General features: G+C 44.1%; 1 protein-coding gene across 1 annotated transcript in view; it reads left to right on the plus strand.

Moving 5' to 3' along the window:
* PSTPIP1 (proline-serine-threonine phosphatase interacting protein 1) overlaps positions 1 to 9953 on the plus strand; it is a gene marked incomplete at its 5' end in the record, with an annotated part of 47910 nt that extends 37957 nt beyond the window's left edge. Inside the window, 6 exons of the mRNA XM_082290882.1 lie at positions 1461 to 1559; positions 2107 to 2203; positions 5179 to 5263; positions 6776 to 6846; positions 8032 to 8129; positions 9674 to 9953. Coding sequence (XP_082147008.1) covers positions 1461 to 1559; positions 2107 to 2203; positions 5179 to 5263; positions 6776 to 6846; positions 8032 to 8129; positions 9674 to 9805 — 582 coding nt within the window. The 3' untranslated portion in view covers positions 9806 to 9953. The remainder of the gene's footprint in view (positions 1 to 1460; positions 1560 to 2106; positions 2204 to 5178; positions 5264 to 6775; positions 6847 to 8031; positions 8130 to 9673) is intronic.
* Between the last annotated feature and the right edge of the window lie 8005 nt (positions 9954 to 17958).

A 17958-nucleotide genomic window follows, 5' to 3' on the forward strand; every position in this document is an offset into this window, starting at 1 on the left:
TTAATCCAAACAGCCATTCATAAAGGAAGGACATCTTTAATGCCATCTTTCAAAAGTGCTTGTAGAGAGAAGAACTGATACTTTTGGGTTTTTGTATTTTTTTTTAACTAGCAGTTAGTACAAAACCAGCTTAAAATCCTACACTTCTTGGCTGCATACTGGGGAATCTGGAAGTGCTGGGGTTGCTTAGATCTCTGAGTGTTGGACAATCATAGCCTGAAAATGTTGGCTGGCAAGTGGCAACACCAGGGTGACCTTTGTCCCAGGGGCTGTGCCACATTGTCATGAGATGCCCAGGTTCTCCAGCAACACGAGGGATGTGTGAAACACAAGACCCAGCTGTGCTTTTCTGGGTGCTGACAAGGGCTTAAAAGCCCAGAGTCTCTACACTTCCCTCTTGGACTAACAGCATTTCCTGACAGGACATCATTTACCTGGAAAATTCCCAGTTGGCTCTGGTGCTCTTTCAGCAGCCTTGAGGGCCACAGGCTTTCTGTTCAGAAGGGTACTGAAATACTCATTCTCCACCTGGCAGGTTCTCTTTAAAAGCTTTTACTCTCAGAAACCAGTCCCCACAGCAGCTTACTCCCTTGACAGATTCCCTTTTCTGTTTTTTTTTAGTCAGTAAGTTATTAGATGGCAGGCAGCATAACCAACTGAGTGTTCTGCTGAATGTTGTATACATTTGGGGTGTTCTGGACATAATTACTAGCAAATGGAGATGGAGACAGATGGCTGGAAGCATCTGAGCTTTTCACACCTCATAGAAAACCAAAACCTGATGTTCTACTTATAACAGTACAATGTAGAGATCAGAGCGATTTAGGTTTTTTAAAGTTTTTAAAGAAAGGGTTTATCTGCCTCTTCCCCCAAATCAGTTCACACTTCTCTCTCTACCCCCTTCATTCTTCCTAAGCAGTGCAGCAACATGAGGAAATCAGACAGATGAAGGAAAGGAGTAGACTCTGAAGACAGAAAAATGCCTTCTCTTTACCACAAAAATATCTTAGATATGCAGACTCAACTCCAGAGAGCCTCAAGTACTTTCAAAAGAGAAAAGTTTAGAGACATTTTAGATGGCAGAGGTGGATAGTTTTGGCTCTACCTCTAACATGAATACAACCCTTTCATGCCAGTACTCTACTGATCTGTTAAACATCAAGATTTCCTTCAGTGTGATGGGCAGACAGGAAGGACCCTCAACAGAAGAGGTAGCAGTCAAATCCAGACCTGGATTCCTCTCCCCTGCTTTGATTTTGTCTCTAAAACATAACTTTAATTTGGTGCAGCCAATTAGAACAAATTTTTGAGCACGAACAGTAGATGTAGTTTCTCCACTAACTGAAAAAACATCCTTTACAATGGGGCCTTCAGAATGGGTTCGCATCCCCAGCCCTGTCACAGCCTGCAAAGTAAATAACTCGGTATGAGGCTACATCAGGTTTCCTTTTTGGCTTTAGGTCTTCCAGCTCCAGGAGTGCGACCGCATCACAATCCTGCGGAACTCGCTGTGGGTGCACTGCAACCAGCTCTCCCTGCAATGTGTGAAGGATGATGAGGTACAGCCTGGCTTGCCCTTCTCTGCAGTGCTGACTGTGTCCAGGGGAATCTCTCACTCCTGTTCTCTCTAGATGTAAACCAGATGCACGTCTGGATGCAACACAGTGTGTGTCACGCTTGGCAACACTCACATGTGTCCTCCTTGGTTTGTTGGGGAATGCTTTCTGCTACCAAAACACTCAGTTGAGCATATCTGGGCTCTGACACAATTTCAAAAAAGGCATCCAGTCATGGCCTCAAAACTGGAAGATGTAAAGAATACACTAGATTTGACTTTGAATGGTTGTTTCCTGCTATTAATTTGTTCATTGCATTGAAAAGTCCTGGACTGCCTTTGTCCTCCTCTCTTTGAAGACTATCCAGAGCACAAACAAGCAGGTGTATTTACAAGAATATTTGTACAGGGGACAGGCTAAAGATCAGCCAGGTCAGACATGTATCAAGTATAAAGTGTCTCTTAAGGGGAAAATTACTACAAGAGCATTATTTGTTAATTCAACGTGAAATGTTAAAAGTTAAATTAAACTCTTGGATTCTGTTTTGTAGCTGTATGAAGAGGTTCGGGTCAGCTTGGAGAACTGTGTTGTAGAGTCAGACATAGACTACTTCATTAAGACAAAAATGACAGGAACACAACCTCCAGGTAATTATTCCTACTGGTCTTGTCAGATGACTTGTACAGCACACGTCCTTTGGAGGTGAAACCAGCTGGAGGAGTTTCTGCTCCAACTATTTTTTCCCACCTGCCATAGCTCACTTCCCCCTCACTGTGCTGCCATCGCTGCCTGTGTGGCGCTGTAAGTGGGATAGTGGAATGATCCAGCTTAAAAATAACCCTCCAAAGAAGAAAAAACTTGTTTTGGCTTTGCAACAAGGCTCATTTCACAGTGCAGCTGAACTGACACTGCTAAGGAGGTGGCAAATTGCCTTTCAGAAATGGCAACTTCAGCTTCCTGCAGTGGTGACAAGACAGAAGCCAACTTATCATGTAACTGCACCCCAGGGTCCCCTTGACAGAGGTGCTGTCTCTTCATTTGCAGCACAGAGAAGACCCAGTTTTCTATTCTGTTCCACATGCCCAGTGGGGAATAACAAATTTTCTGCTCTCAGAAAGTTGTTTGCATAAGCCAAGACTTTGGCTGGGGGAAATTCTGAATGAAATTGGCTCTGCCCCAGCACACAGAAGTGCTGTCAGGTTCACAGGCTCTGCCCATTCAAGCCAAAGCTGCCTTTTCCTTGACTTCAATGCTCAAAACCGCTGGGCTGAAATGGAGATTGACACAGCAAGAGGCAAGAGCAGTTGCAAAATGAAAACCTGCTGCTCCAAGGTAGGAGTTCTCCAAGCACTCTGCAGGAAAGGAGCTGTCTAATATGTCACGTGGCCCAACACGAACCACATCCGAGTACTTCAACAGGCAACACAAGATAGTTACAGGCTGCTTCCAGCTCTGGGCAGCTGCTGCAGCAAACAAAGACTTAGCTGATGTCACAGCTCTCTTCCTGAAAAGCTGAAAAGATCTCTTCCCCTAGTTTTTTTCAATCTGTGCAGATACTCTCTCACTTCCCGTCACTGCTCTAACACCAAGTAACATCAAGAGAAAATCCCCTCAGCAGTCCACAGAGCTTACTTACTTTCAGTCAGAGTGGGAAAGAAGCTATACTGGTACAAGAAAATTTTATCCTGATAAAGCCCTTCCATGCTAGGAGTTGTACAGGTACAAAATCAGCTGCATGAAGGCCCCAGCCCTGGGGATAATTATCTTGTACCAGAACAAGTTTCACCCCTTTGATTTCACTGCAGAGCTCAAAGCTGGCAGGAATTACACCCCAGGACCTTCTTCAGCAGAGCTGGGTGCTGCCACTAAGTCAGCACTGAGCTTTCTGAGGCCTGCTTTTCACTCAGCCTTTGTGCCATTACTCTTACGATGATTAAAAATTGGGATTTGGGGAATTTTTTAAAACTAATATATTGATACTGGTATACTGGATGCCATTTTGCTGCTATAATTAGTCTTCTTCACATAGGGGATTTAAATTCACAGATTCAGGAGAATTTACCCGGGAAAAATTACATTTTCAGCAGCAGAAGGGAGAACTGTGCCTTGCAACAGTGTGAAAGTTCTGTATACTAAGAAATTTGTGATTCTCAGCTAGATTTTTTTGGTTTTGGTTTTTTTTTCCCCTGTGTGAGATTTGTCATTCTCCAGTCACCTAGGCAATTTCTATGAAAAGCTCTTGGCTATGTCAGGAGTCATTTCTAATAAGAACTAGGTGGAAAAAACCCTTGAGAGCTTTATGAAAGCCAAAGAAAAACCTAACTTGTTTTTTTGTTGTTTTTATTTTTGCCTCCTTCTAGAAGATGACATGTTCTGGAAGCAAAATCCTAGTATCTCCATAGCTCTGGCTAATGAGTTTGCACTGTAGCACATGTTGATCTGTGCTATTATTTGCAAAACGCATGAGGAAATCCACGTGTAATTTTGCATTGTGGGGCAGAAGACCTTCATCCTGATCAAACCTTCTTGATGGTCTTGCTCACTTCCTCTTCTACCCAGTCTTACAATACCCTCTAGACTGGAAACTGTACCAAGGTGACAATCCAGAAGGGCAACAGGAGACCCTTAAATTGGTCAGAAAACTCCCTAATTACTGTGAGTCTTATTTGTAGGGATTCTTCACACTCACTAGCTCTATGTGCCTGCTCTGCTTATTATTTTGGCTGACGCAGTGTGAGAATGTCAACATAACCTTTAGCCCAAGTCCAATGTCTTTCTTAACTTGCTGGTATCAAGGCTGAGATAAAACAGTATCACAGACTTCACTCTTGTTTGTTTGGCTCTCACACCAAGCAGGCAGAAAGGGTGTGTGGCCACCAGCTGTAAGCAGCTACACTGGGAGCTCTGAGATGACAAATAAATCCATCTGTAACTATTTCATCTGTAAAGTTAGATCTGGAAATGGTCTCAATTTCACCCTTAACGACACCATAGGGGAGAGTGAAGGAACTGCAACGTAAATGTGTTTGAGAGACCAAAACCCAAGTATCTCTGGGTAAACAGCAAATAAGCTCTCAGGAGGCGGATGGGGGAGATATGAAAGGTGGGAAACACACGAGGAAATTGCTCGTTATTGCTGCAGGCAGTAACTATCAGAAATCTCCCCAGCTCTGACAAAAATTCCTGACTGGATACATTGAGGAAAAAAGAAACAAAATTTGCTGCAGCAAATTCTATCATGCACACAGTCTGAGGCTCACAATGACCACACTCTGCCCCCTTAAATCCTGAGCTTTGAGGAAATAGAAGAAAGAGCCATGGAGGAAACTGCCTTCCTCATAGGGTACTCACAGCTCTTCGAATAGGGCCTCAGGCCCCTGGCTGTGCCTAGCTTAGGCTGAGAGTGCCTTGCCACCAGGGACTTGCTGTTTGCAGCCACTGCAATGGCTTTTCTCAAGCCCCCGCGTTCCCCTGAGCTGGTCCAGCCACCCTCCAGGTGAGGGCAGACAGGTGCTGCACTGCAGTTTGCTCCAGCAGCCCCAGGTTGCACTCTGGCAGAGAGAAAACTGTTTTCTCACAGTGTTTCCTGTTTGAACATCTCATTTTTATTGCCCTGTTGCAGATGCAATAGGGTATGAGAACTACTACAGCAGAGAGCCCAACAGGCGCAGCAGCAGCCCCACCCAGTCCTGTGGGATGATGAAGAGGTGAGTGGGAAACTTCAGTTCCCAGGTATTTCTCTATATCAACAGCCATGCATGACGACAGAAAACACGACATGGAAAGTTATTACTTCTTTCTTTGTAGCAAGAGGCAACTACGTATCAGTAAATGTGACTTGACAGAAGAAGTAAAGGTATTAAAATGGAGTCAGAGTAATTTTACCTAGTGGGAAGAGGGACAGGGGATGAGTTAATCACACAATTACTCAGCTGGCAATGGGTAGCAGTTACTTGTTTCCTCTTTCCTAGTGAGTCAGGGCACGTAACAACAAAACCAGTTTGTTCCAGGGAGGGTGAAGGCTGGGAGCAAGGGCTGGGAGAGCCGTCCTTTGGGACAATTCCTCCAGGCTTACGGCACCACTCGGCTGAGCAGAACAAAGAGCTGCTCTCTCTATGTGGATCAAAGGGAAAAACACAGGGCAGAAAAACTGATTAGGGAGGCAATTTTCCTTATTCTGATCCATTCCTGTTGGTAAGTGTTAGAACATGGATGCAGTTATATCAGCAGAAGAGCATGGTGGTTCTATTGGTTTAAATATTTCATACTACAGTGGCTAACTCACAGTGGGGAGGGCATCACAGTTAAAGCAGAAGAGATTTATAATTCAGCAAGCCCTATGACATGGCAAAGACAGGAAGCAGGCTGTGATCTCCCATTTGAAATGTGGTCCAGGCTTGCCAGTGAGCTGATCAGGGTTATACACAATACTTTGTTTTTCAGTTGGAAACTGGACCTTCTCTAATAATGAATTCAATGCTGCATCCTGTGCAGTTACATCAGACAATTGTACTGTCATTCAGAATACAACTGTGAGCAGCATGGGCAAGGAGCCTAGAGAGACTCAGCCTGAATCTTTCAGGAACAGTTGAGATAGGATATCCATTTTCCAAAAAAACTGAATGTTCACTAGCTGAAAAATCAGACCCTTTAAATACGCCTTAAGCATGCAATGCTATTTCTATCTCTGCTTGAGAATCCTAACCCATTTTCTCACTTTACTTAGTCTTCAGTACCCAGCTGTGATATAGGAAATAACTAGGGATAGATTAAAATAAAAATTCACTTAAACTCACAGCTTTTAGAAAGGCTCATTACAGAAGCTCTGTATTTTAAAATGTATCAGGGTTTTCCTTAAGCACAAAGAGATGTTAATCTCTTATAAACAACTGACAATTCTCATAATTTTAACATTGTGAAATAATTGGAGTTTCACACCACGAGCCTTTGGCTCTACAAAAAAATATTATCTGCTGCATTTCATGCACAATTTAGTGATGGCTGATGGTTCAATATACTGCTGCATTTTTAAAAATACATTTTTAATGGAAGATAAATATATCTACAGCATAAATGAAAATAGAAGGCCATGGGAAGAGGTGACATCTACTTGGTGTGAAGCAGATGGAGGGAAGGCTGAGTCAGAGAGCTGAGATGAAGGAATGCTCATACCCAGGCCTGTTCACTCATTTTGATTTTGGCTTCTCTTGGTTCTGCAGATTCTCTGGACTTCTGCATGGGAGCAGTAAAAACAACACGGAAACTGCCACTCCTTCAGCCCCTCCTCTGGGTATGCTCTGCAGGAAATCAGTTTACCAGATGTGTTTGTTTTAGATCGTGTTGCTAAACCAGGCTTTGACACAGAGCAGAAATGCACAGCAGATATTCACATGCTGGCAGGCAAGAGTAGTCTGGAAATGAATTTTGTTTGGATGTGTATTAAACAAATTTCCCAGATTAAAGTGCCAAATAATCCATAGACTCCATCTAGGCGTGGGGGACTGTACATTCAGAGCAGCAGTCTGACTTAGATATTAGTTTTCTCCTTGTGTTGAATAACTACCACTAAAAGGCCAAGAGAATACATAAAATTTTTAACAGACCAAGCATCTGGCTTATGAATACAAATATCCATCTCATCTCACAGTTACACTGTTGTCTTGTAATCCTTATAACTAGGAATTTATAAGATGATATTTAAAACACAGTGTTTCGACTATGTAGAAGGTAACAGTTTGACATTTTTATTGGTTTGATAGTAAACAAAAGCATTTTAACTGTAGTTCTTACCAAACGAAAAGTTGTTTTCAAACAGCTTTAAAATCAACTGCCTCTGTCAGACCTGCCTGCTTGGGCACCCAGAAACAGAACTCAGACTCTCACTTGCTGCGTTTGGTGCTCAGCAGGGGAAGCTCCCAGACAGATGCCAGAAAGAAATAAGGAGTTTCGCAATTATAACAAACTTACTAAGCCAAAACAACTGCAAAAAAAGTTATGTCGATGACAAATAGCTGTGTGAGAACTATAGAAACCACTGGAAAATGTCGGTGACCCATTGGCACAGTATTTTCCATTTTTCTCAAGGGGAAAAAAACGCCCTATGTGAGTCACTGAACTGCTAGAATTTTATACCCCCAGTAGCAACATGTTTAAACCATTTTAATCAGACCATTTCCCTCCTTGGATTGTGTTTTACCAGGGTAAACATTTTTCCCAACCTGGATGAGGCTGAAGCTAGTTTCTGACCTCCCACAAAGTTCAATGGGTGTATTGTCATCCCATCAATGGGGGACAGTTTTTGTGCAACACTTTACCTACAGTTCACAGCAGCTTTCCTATACATGTACATCTCCAGGCAGAGAGAGAACAGAAACCCTTGTATTTGTGAACTCTTGCATATGATCCCACGCATTTATAAGCAACTGAACCCTTTGTTTCTGTGGTGGGTATTTTTTCCTTGTTTTTTTCCTACCAGAAAGAACAGACGGAGTCTATGCATCCATTTTTGTACATGAAAAAGCTGGGATCACATCATCACAGGACTACAGAGTACTTTATGACTACACAGCCCAGGTAAAAAAAGGCTTCAAAATAAGTATTTCATAGTGTTAGATTTAAAATAAATGATACTGATTCAAACATCTTGAAACTGTAAATTCTGTGAAGGAGGTATTACCATCATTTTACAGCCAGGGACATGATTTGTTTAGCATGCTGGCTCTCCATGCTGGAGGGGACTAAATCCCACAAAGGACATTCTTTCCCTATACTTCCATGTTGCAAGTTGCAGAATCACAGTGGATGTGGTTCATCTGCCGAAAGATTGTTAAAGAGAACAACCTGCATTTTTAACTGGGATATTGAATTCTCCCTGACTCCAGTCTTAACTAGGCAGAATACAATTAGTAAAAGGTTGTGAATGGACTGGTTATAAATATTTGCTAATTCTGATGGACTCCAGAACCTGGACTCCAACCCCAGTTGCTTTACATGTCAGTTTAAAGGTTCCTTTTACTAGCTTTAGATCAGCAGAACAAACAGCATCCAGGAGGTCTCATGTCTCAGTGCAGAGAGAGCCTCACACCAAGGGACCTGCCATAAACAGCCAACATTAAAGAAATGTGACAGTGACAAAATAGATAGCCAAATAAATGATGAAAACAGAAAAAGCTCAAGAGGAGCACTTGCCCTTTAGTGCAGCAGTATTCCAACACCTTTTATTAGATGTTGGGGTTTTTTTTGCTTAATTTTAAACTTTCTTCTATTATTTACCTGAAATTTCATGCAAGCACAGCTGAAAGCACCTCACTGTTAATGGCAGTTCCCCTAAGGAGACTACTGGATCAGCTCATTACTCCCGGAGTCGCCTTAAAACTATGCCACACAGGGATTTTCCCTGCTGAGAAAAGAGCCTGTTACTACCTTTAGTATATGTACATTGAGGCCTCTCATTTTTTGAGTCCATTCTTACCTACTCAGGTGCATTAAATTTAGTTTTAGCTGACATGTCAAACATCTCTGGATGTTTTCTATTTACTACACTGTGGGTAGCAAAGTGGTTTCCTATGGAAAATAGGGCAGCACCACTGAACACTGATAGCTGCCTGGGAGCTCAGGGAGAGCTTATTTGCAACTACTGCATTTATCTGGGGATGAAAGTCACTGCTGTCGAAGAGTCACTGTTCCCCCACTGGTCACTGCTGTTCCCTACTAAAAGAACTGAGAGACCTATTTCAGGCATGGATTAGCAGAGACACTTTTATCCCCCTTAGGCATTAAGCTGTGCTCTGTTTTATTTAGCAACACCTGCAGACTATGCAGGTCATGGTGAGCTGGTTTAGGAGAGTTGTATTTAACCCTTTCTGGACTTCCCCAGTGATAAAACCATCAAGTTATGCACGAGGAGACACCCTGGAGGCTGGGGAAATTTGAGGATCTTAAGGAAATAGCCCAAATGCTTAATCCCTCACTGTCTGGTATTTCAGGCTTATTGCAACCAGAAGGACACCAGCAGACTGTTGATGAAGGGCAGGATTAAAAAAAACCCCACCAGATACATGCTTGGGCCCTCTTGTGCTCTCAGGCTAATTACATTTCTTTTCCCTTTCTCCTTTCAGAACGTGGATGAACTGGACATCAGTGAAGGAGACATTGTAGCTGTCATTGCAGAAAATGAGGATGGCTGGTGGACAGCAGAAAGGAATGGGCAACAAGGCTTCGTGCCAGGGTCTTATCTTGAAAAGCTTTGATGAAAAGAAGCCCCAGTCCTCAGACTTTACAAATACTCTATTACTGAAAACAATCAGCACACAAGGTCTGCTTCAGCTGACCAAGGACATCCCAATAATAATGTTTTCTACAACTACCAGTCAGGAAATAACCAACTGACCATGCTTTTCTCTCCCTTGCTCCTGCCTCATCCCAGCATCTCCTGCCCTACACTGTCTACAAAAACCATCCTCACTCCTGAGAAATTAGGACTTGCATGCTTTGGCACAGTCCTATCTTCAGCACACTGTGCTGCCAGCAGTGTTGCAAAGCTCAGAGACCCTGGGAGGAAAATCCTGCACAGATCTCAACTGTGCAAAGGGAAAAGATCACAGAAGCAAGTGCAGTTTCTCCAGGATGGAGGACTGTCTCCAGCCAACCTGTGAGCCACCCTCATGGTCACAGCAGTCACGTTCTCTGCCATGGATCCCTTTCTCTCCCTCCACAGACCATGCTGGCATTTTTAACAGTGGATGGGTTATAAGTCACTGATGAAAACATGAAAAAAAGTGAATGCAGCTAGAGAGGAGCACCTGAAGGTCCAGGACACATCCCTAGCAGGAAAACTTGAGGCACTCCCCATCGCAACCATCTCCTAAGACAATGAAATCCATGCTAGCCATGGCTCTGCTTTGCACTGGATTCTGGGACAGATGATGGGCCCAAGGCTTGCTTTTGCCTCGGTTGGAAGGTTTCCCTAACGCCTCTTTGGGATTTTGAAGTTTAAAAATCCAACAACACAAACAGCAGCTAAGCAAAGCCTCCAGCAGTGCTGCACTGCCCTGATTCTTCTCCTCTGAGCGCCAGAGAATTGCCAATTACCTCCTCCTGCAATCTCCACACTGGTGTCAGCAGGGCAGCCTCCCTTCCACCTCTCCTCTTCTGCCCACAGGCTGCTCTGTCTCCATGTGCTGCCTGCAGCCTCTGCACCTCTGGGGTTGCTGGCACAGGGACATTCTGGTTTCTTTGCAGGCACGCCTAATGTGCTCATTCTTCAACAAACCCTCTTCAGAGAAGTTGCATTGTGCAGGTTCACTGTATTTCACAGATTTCAGCTCTATCAGTCTTTCTAGTTCAATATTTAAGAATGTTTCCAACTGTTACTGTACAAGGGATTGATGGATAGTTTCTGCTACTCCTCCCTTTTCAGTACTTCAAGATAGTTAAAAAACCATTAAAAATCGGTGATTTAATTTGAATTAGAGCAAACTGTTTCTGGGGGCAGAATGACTGTGTTTGCCAAGATTTCCGGTCTCATAACTGAATCAAGACAATGAAAGTTAATCCTATTGCTATCTGAAATGCATGGAGGAGGGAGGAACTGTTAGCTTAGACACAGCAAGAAAGACAAGAGAAATTTAGACAGAAGAAAAAAGTTGTGATGGCCAATGCAATCTTTTCTTAAATGAAACACAATGAAGGTCAGAGGCACTTGGAGTATCTTATTCGAATTCTTTCTTCAAGAATGGAATAGAAGTTGCTGCAGGCCCTTTTTCTTTAGCTGCCTGCAGTCCTTTGCACAGGCACACTTGTCCTTCCCACACTCCTGCAAGTTATCATGCAGCACACCCACATCAGTGCTGAAGGGCTCTGAGCCCCTGGCATTAGCACAGGCTCAGGAGGAGCAGAGATGGCAGTGAAGGCAGCAGTGTAAGAACAGCAGTGCTTGTCCAGGCTGGAAAGGGAAGGAGAGGTTTCTGTGACCATGCCTGAAGTGACAGAAAGATGCACAGTAGCTTCAGCTTGGCCAGGGCTTTATGAGTGGAGGCTGCCCGACAACCACAGCATCCCCTGTTAGCTACAGCAGGAGAGGAAACTGAAAGCACAAGAGCTTTAATGTATTTACTTCTTGAACACTCAATCTTCCACAAAGAAGACTTTAAGAAACCAACACATAAATAAATTTAGGTAGATATTTTGCAGATTATCTTAATTAAACAGAAAAAAAAACCCCCAAAACCACTGAGGTGCACCTTCTCTAATGATGTGGGACACATGGATTTTGCAGGACTCCTCAGTTCTCTGGGGGCCCAGACAACCTCACACAAGGCACTGCAGGGCCCAGTCTTGATTACCCTGAAACCCCATTACAGATCATCTTTGCTTCCATGGACCACATGGTCCACATCACCAACAGACAGCGAGTGGTATGGTAGCTGCTGTTTCTATCCCATCAAATCATTCCGTATTTTTGCTATTAAAGTCAGGAAACCAGTTTCCTTCCTACCAGTCTCTTCTTCTGTCAAGTAAATACTGTTGAATGGCAAGAAGTTATAGGTATTTCAAAATCTCCCCAGTGTCACAGCATTTGGGTCCCACATGCTAACTCCAGACTGTTCAGGAAATGAAAAAGCACCAGCAATGTTTTCTCATGAATCCTCTGCTTCACATTGTCTAGATATGGCTTAGAACTACTTATCAGCCAAATTCTTCAGTTTGCCCTATCTGCATGGCAGCACTTGTCACAAACAAAACAGAGATACAGAGAAATACCCACACCCTCTGAGAATACCCACATTTTAGGTGTCATCCATCTACCCACCCCCATCAGTACGAAAAACAGGAAGGTCAGTTGTAGGTTACTACCTTAATAATATTGTCCTTTTTAACATTTCCTCTCCAGTTGGTAACATTTGGGCAATAAAACTGACACAATCAAGTTATCATGCAATTTTCAGCTAAGATGGGAAACTGAAACCGGCCCTTTCCAGTGGCCTTCTTATACTAAAGTCAAAACATGCATACTGTTCTCTTTTACCATTTACTATCAGTTAAGGAGAAGAACAGGAAAACCTGTAAAAAATAACATTTAACCAATGGCAACCACATGCAATTAGGAAATGTCTGCAAGTGCAGTGCGAGGTCTGTCGCTGCACAGAACAGATTTCTGCATATGGCATATTAAGAGCACACAAGCCTGTAGTAACAACAAAGTAGTATCAGACTAGAAACAGAGATCCAAGAGACACAGCTCTAGGATAGCCAACACAGCCAGGCCTCCTGCCAAGCTCAGTGATCTGTAGAGCCATCCAGCTTCCAGCGTTTCCAACAACTAGGCAGCTAAAAGGAAGAAATTAACCTCTTCCCAGCTGAGCATGTAGCAACAGCAGGAGCACAGTGAACTGCTCATGGTTTGAAGTGTTGGGTAGTATGAACAACCCCAGCATACATCAGCCAAAGAGCTGACAAATCATGTACATAAGGCATAAACAGTAAAAACTCTTACCTTGGCTTCCTTCTTGTCTTGCTTCTTCAAGAGGTGCACTCGTAGTCTGAGTCTCCTCTACAGAGGTAATTTTCTCCCAATTGCAGCTCACTGATTACTGAATGCAGTTTAAGTGGAAGCACATGGATGCCAAAAGGAGATGCACTACAAGCCAAGCACCAGGTGGTGGGTGTCTAATAGGAGGCTGGTTGGGCATTAAGGAACACCTAACCTCACCACTGGTGGGTAACTTAAACACTTTGTGGTACCACAGAACCTCCTGGCAGAACCACTGTGCTGTGGCTTAACTGTACAGGCTTAGAGAGCACAGGGGACTCTGCATCAGCTCTATACAAACACAGTAAGAAAAGTTACTGTTAACCTGCAGCGTGGAGTGGCAACAACTCTGCACAAGACAGGACAAACTGTAGTGGCCTGAACAGCAGCCTGTGCTGCTCCACACCATCTCTTTTCCCTGGCTTTCTTGTTCTCCAGCTTGCAGGGCTGGGGCATTGAACACAAGAGCAGTTACCAGCCACACAGGTACGAGTTCTTCACATGTCCTTAAACAGGAACTACACTCCAAGCTAGTGAGCAAGAAAGGAAACAAAAGTTGTGATACTGAGTCTTATCTGGCCTCTGGAAAGTAAATGGCTGCTAAGGGACTGCAAGGGCTGATAGGCTGGGTTTTGTAGGGGGAGAATACTTGTGTGGAGAATTAGATTTTGGAAGAGGAATTAGTGTCCTGCCTGTGACTAGGTTATTAAGAAAATGACAATGCCGCATCCACTGAGAGGGCAAAGAACTAGTCAAACTGTTTGCCATCATCTATTCTTTGTTAGCAATTACCTAAATTCAGCAGCCAGCTCACATTTTGCTCAGAGCCACAGATATCTCCAGATTCGTGCACTCCTGGATCCTGCACAGTGCAAATCTGATCCAGAATAGCTGGATAATCATATTTCCATCAAATTAGCCAGTACACATGGTACAGTGCTCAACTTGTCCTTCTACCAGCTGCTAAAGGACGGCTGACACCCGATCTGGCACAAAGCTGCTGGGGCACCGTTAAGAGCACATTTACAGCCTATCACTGCTGGGTGTCATGTGGCTGCAGCCGTTCTGTCCCACACACTGGCCCAAAAGGGAGATTTACTGTGTTGTTCTATTCTGACTGAAAGCACAGACTAAATCTTGCCTTTAGATAAAAAACTTTAACAGAAGTCACTGTGACTTGCCAGCAAAATCGGCAGAAATCAGAGCTGACATCCCTGGGGGAAAGACAGTATCATTCAAACCCAGCTGGCAAACAGAACTCAACTTGGAGCGCAGCTATGAGATTATAACCAGGGATTCCACATATCATCCTAAGGACTGAGGGTACAAAAACAGCTGGGGGGCAGAGGTGAAGTGGAAACAGATATCCTAAGACGATGTTTGAAATCAGTAGGAATTTTACTTACCAGATCTAAAAAAACCAGCGTTAACCAGATTTGAAAACATAATACAGCACATGTATCCCAGCTCTGCTGCCCTTGCCAGAATTCAACTAAATCACCAAATCAAGGCAGACATAAAGAGAAGTAATCAGTGTGTTAATAGGTGCAATGCTGAATGAGCTACAGCTGCATAAGTGGTGCTTTGACTTAAATTCTCTTTGACTGAAATTCAGGCATTTGCTGCAGCCTCTGCCTCGGGGTAAATTGACACACAGTACAGCTAAAGACATTCCAGCCTAAACTTGAATGAAATTTCCTGCGTGTCGGATGACACGCTTGGATTGTTCAAGTAGCCCAGGCTAAACCCTTGAATAAATCAATGGCTTTGTGAAGTAAAGGCATGACTCTGGAGAAGTCGCACCTCAGTTTCCCCATTCATCATGGGCAGCTCCGTAATCCACTCTGACATCGAGCTGAAAATGCTCCTGGCCCACTCAGTATTTTGGTGACCAATCCCAGACCCAGCCTAAACAAGCTAGCATTGGGTGGCGGTCAGATCGATACTTGCAATGGAAAATCTCGTACAAAAGGACAAATTATATTGTGTACACAGTGCTTGTTTTGTAATAGGACTGGATGGCTCTGAGGAAGGGAGCTGCAGACATGAGATAACACTCACACTCCATGCAGGGAGCGTGTGGGGGAGTTCAGTGCATTCCCTTCCACTCTGCAAAGGCACAAATGCTCAACAGCTGCATCTAAAGAAGAATTGTTCTGAAATTGTAAGCTGAAAACAGTCCATGGAGGAAATTCTTGGGAAACTGGTGAACTTTAACCTTCCCAGGATAAGAATGCTAACATAAGTGTGAATGGGAAAGCTTTCAATGCACCAATAGACGTGAGAAATGCTTTGTCTTTGGAGAAGGGCTGCACTGCCCTTCTTGTGTCTAAGCCCTGGGTGAGGAAGGGAGACTTAAGCGACAGTGACCTTGTTCTGCTAAGTGGCAGTTAAAGGTTTTACTAGGGCATTGCTCAATTCAGCAGCCAGGGGAAGATTCAAAAACCAAAGAGGGAGAGAAGGCATCTGGAGAAATGCATCGTCCCTGCCCCGTAGGATCCTGTGCCAGCCTTTGTAACCACAGCACTTATCAGCACAAGCTCTAAATTTAACTTATGTTTGCTCACTGTCTGTAACGTATCCTCAATGCACCATTTTTCAATGCTGAAGATGTTACTGTACAGGGGGAAACAAAGCTATCAGGATAAATGCTGGACTTAAGCTTTCAAAATGGACACTGCACTCAAAAGGCAAAACCACTTCACAGCGTGCAAGGCTACTGGCACCAAGCATGCTTCCCAAGGATGGGGCGCTCCCCAAGTCCTGGAAGTACAAGGAGCGCTTAGTTCTACAGCACATACTGGGAAATTAGGTCCTGCTGGTTGCCTGTGAGGTGCTTGGTAAAGGCTGGCACAGGACTCCTCAATGCCACCTTTGCCACAGGTGACTTATTCTCCTACTCTCAGCTGAGAATGTATGGGCACTACCCCCCTGCACACACCTGATGTGCTGGCAGACTTGTTCAATGCAATTCAGGCAAGAGCAGATCTTACTGCTTCCTTTGTCCAGGTGGGAGAAAAACGTCAGAACTCCCTTTCAGAAGCAGTTTTCTAGACCAGACTACTTTTGCATGCAAGGCATCCTAGAGACTGTTAAGCCCCACAATTGTCAGTGGTTTGCTTATGTGTTTTATTTGCATGAGGAAAATGCATTCCAGTTCTTCAGTCAGAGCCTGACCTAGCAAAGGTCTGACAGGACAGATATCCTGGAAAACACTTAATTTATTCTTTGAATGGGGCAGGAGCCCATTTAGCAAAAGGAGCTGGTGCCTGAAGCACTGCACATCCAAATGAAAGCAAAGCTGTCTGTTCTCTCGAGTGTCAACAGAACAGCTCCATGGTCCCACACTGCTGTGGCTCAACTTGCCAGGAGCAACCCAGTTTGCAGGCTCCCCTCTGGCAAAGAAAGAAGTTTCAACTCAAAAGCTCTGACATAGCTTTAGCATTCAGGGTTAAGAGAAGCAGGTGAGAGAAAATGTGTGGTTCAGTGCATATCACCAGAAAGAAGTGTTTCTTTGCTTGCTCCAGAAGGATCACCAAGTCTCGAGTCCGGAGACCGGAGCTCTGATAGTCTCTCAGTAGTGCAGGTTTAAGTTCATGTCCAAGTTTAATCTACAAACCTGGCCCTGCTTTTAAACGATGAATAAACTGTATTTTGTGTTCATCTACAGTGTAAATACCTCACACAAAACACAACTGAACTCCTGTCCTGGAGTCCTGAAAGAAGCAACATCTGTTGCCACACACAGATCCAGCAGGGATTACTGCAGTCACAGCAAGGACTAAATCAAAGGCATATGCCTGGACTAAATATGTATTGTGAGCACAAAACCTGTATTGGTGAAGGCAACTGCCAGAGTGAAGAATTAAAGGAGTGGGTGGACAAACTCTCCATTTAATGTTTACCTCTGCCACCCCAGGCAGCTGCTAGGACATTAAACAGTTCCAGGGCGCAGCACATGGCCGTACAGCAGCTGCACAGCTGTACCTCCCCAGCACCTCCTCCTCCACCTAGTAACAAGCAGCCTGCAATTTAGCCTTATCTTAAACACCAAACCTTGTATTACGGTAAACAAAAGGAAACACAACTTGTTGCAGGACTACCTCAGGACTATCTTAGGACTATCTTGCAGGTTTCTGCAGATAATCCTTTCATGGGGAGGTAGAAGGGCAAAGTTTGCACCTACTACTGTGCAGGGCACAGGCAAGATATGACACTGTCCCATCAAAATCAGATCATACCCAGACTTTCAGTGGATCAGCAGCAACATAATTCTGCTATCTGCCAGTGATTTTGCTCTCTCCTAATCAGTCCCATTACTGAAGAGTATCCCCCAAAACTGAGATGGGCAAATAGCAAACCCAGTTATCACAACAGACATGAGAGATGAGTGCTGAAGCAGTCCAGGAATATGAGACTGATATGCAGGACAGTGGGAAACAGGCAAAGAGTGCCAGCACCTTACCCTCCCACAGCCATGCATGGCCTACAGCAATCAGTAACGTTGCCACTTTATAGGGCACTGCATCACATTCAGCGTTTGGCAGAAGAAGCTTTGCATCAGTTCAAATGTAGCACAGATGGAAGTCTGCTCTCCTACCTTTTAGCAACAGCCCAAGCATACATCAAGCATACATCATGGTCTAAAAGATGCTGCCCCGAAGAGAGCTTTCCAACTGCTCAACGCAGCTCCAGAGGAAAGATGACCTATGAGAGGCTGCAGAGATCAGCAAGGAAAGATTAGCAACATATGTTTTGAAAAAGGCCATGGAAGTAAAATTAAGCTTATTATGTGTAGCAAGGATAGCTCCCCCATCAGTATGGGTGGCACCCAAGAGCAAAGACTGCAAGAGGCAGTGCAGAGGCTCAGGT

Source organism: Coloeus monedula (assembly GCF_965178545.1).
Source record: "Coloeus monedula genome assembly, chromosome: 14".
NCBI lineage: Eukaryota > Metazoa > Chordata > Aves > Passeriformes > Corvidae > Coloeus > Coloeus monedula.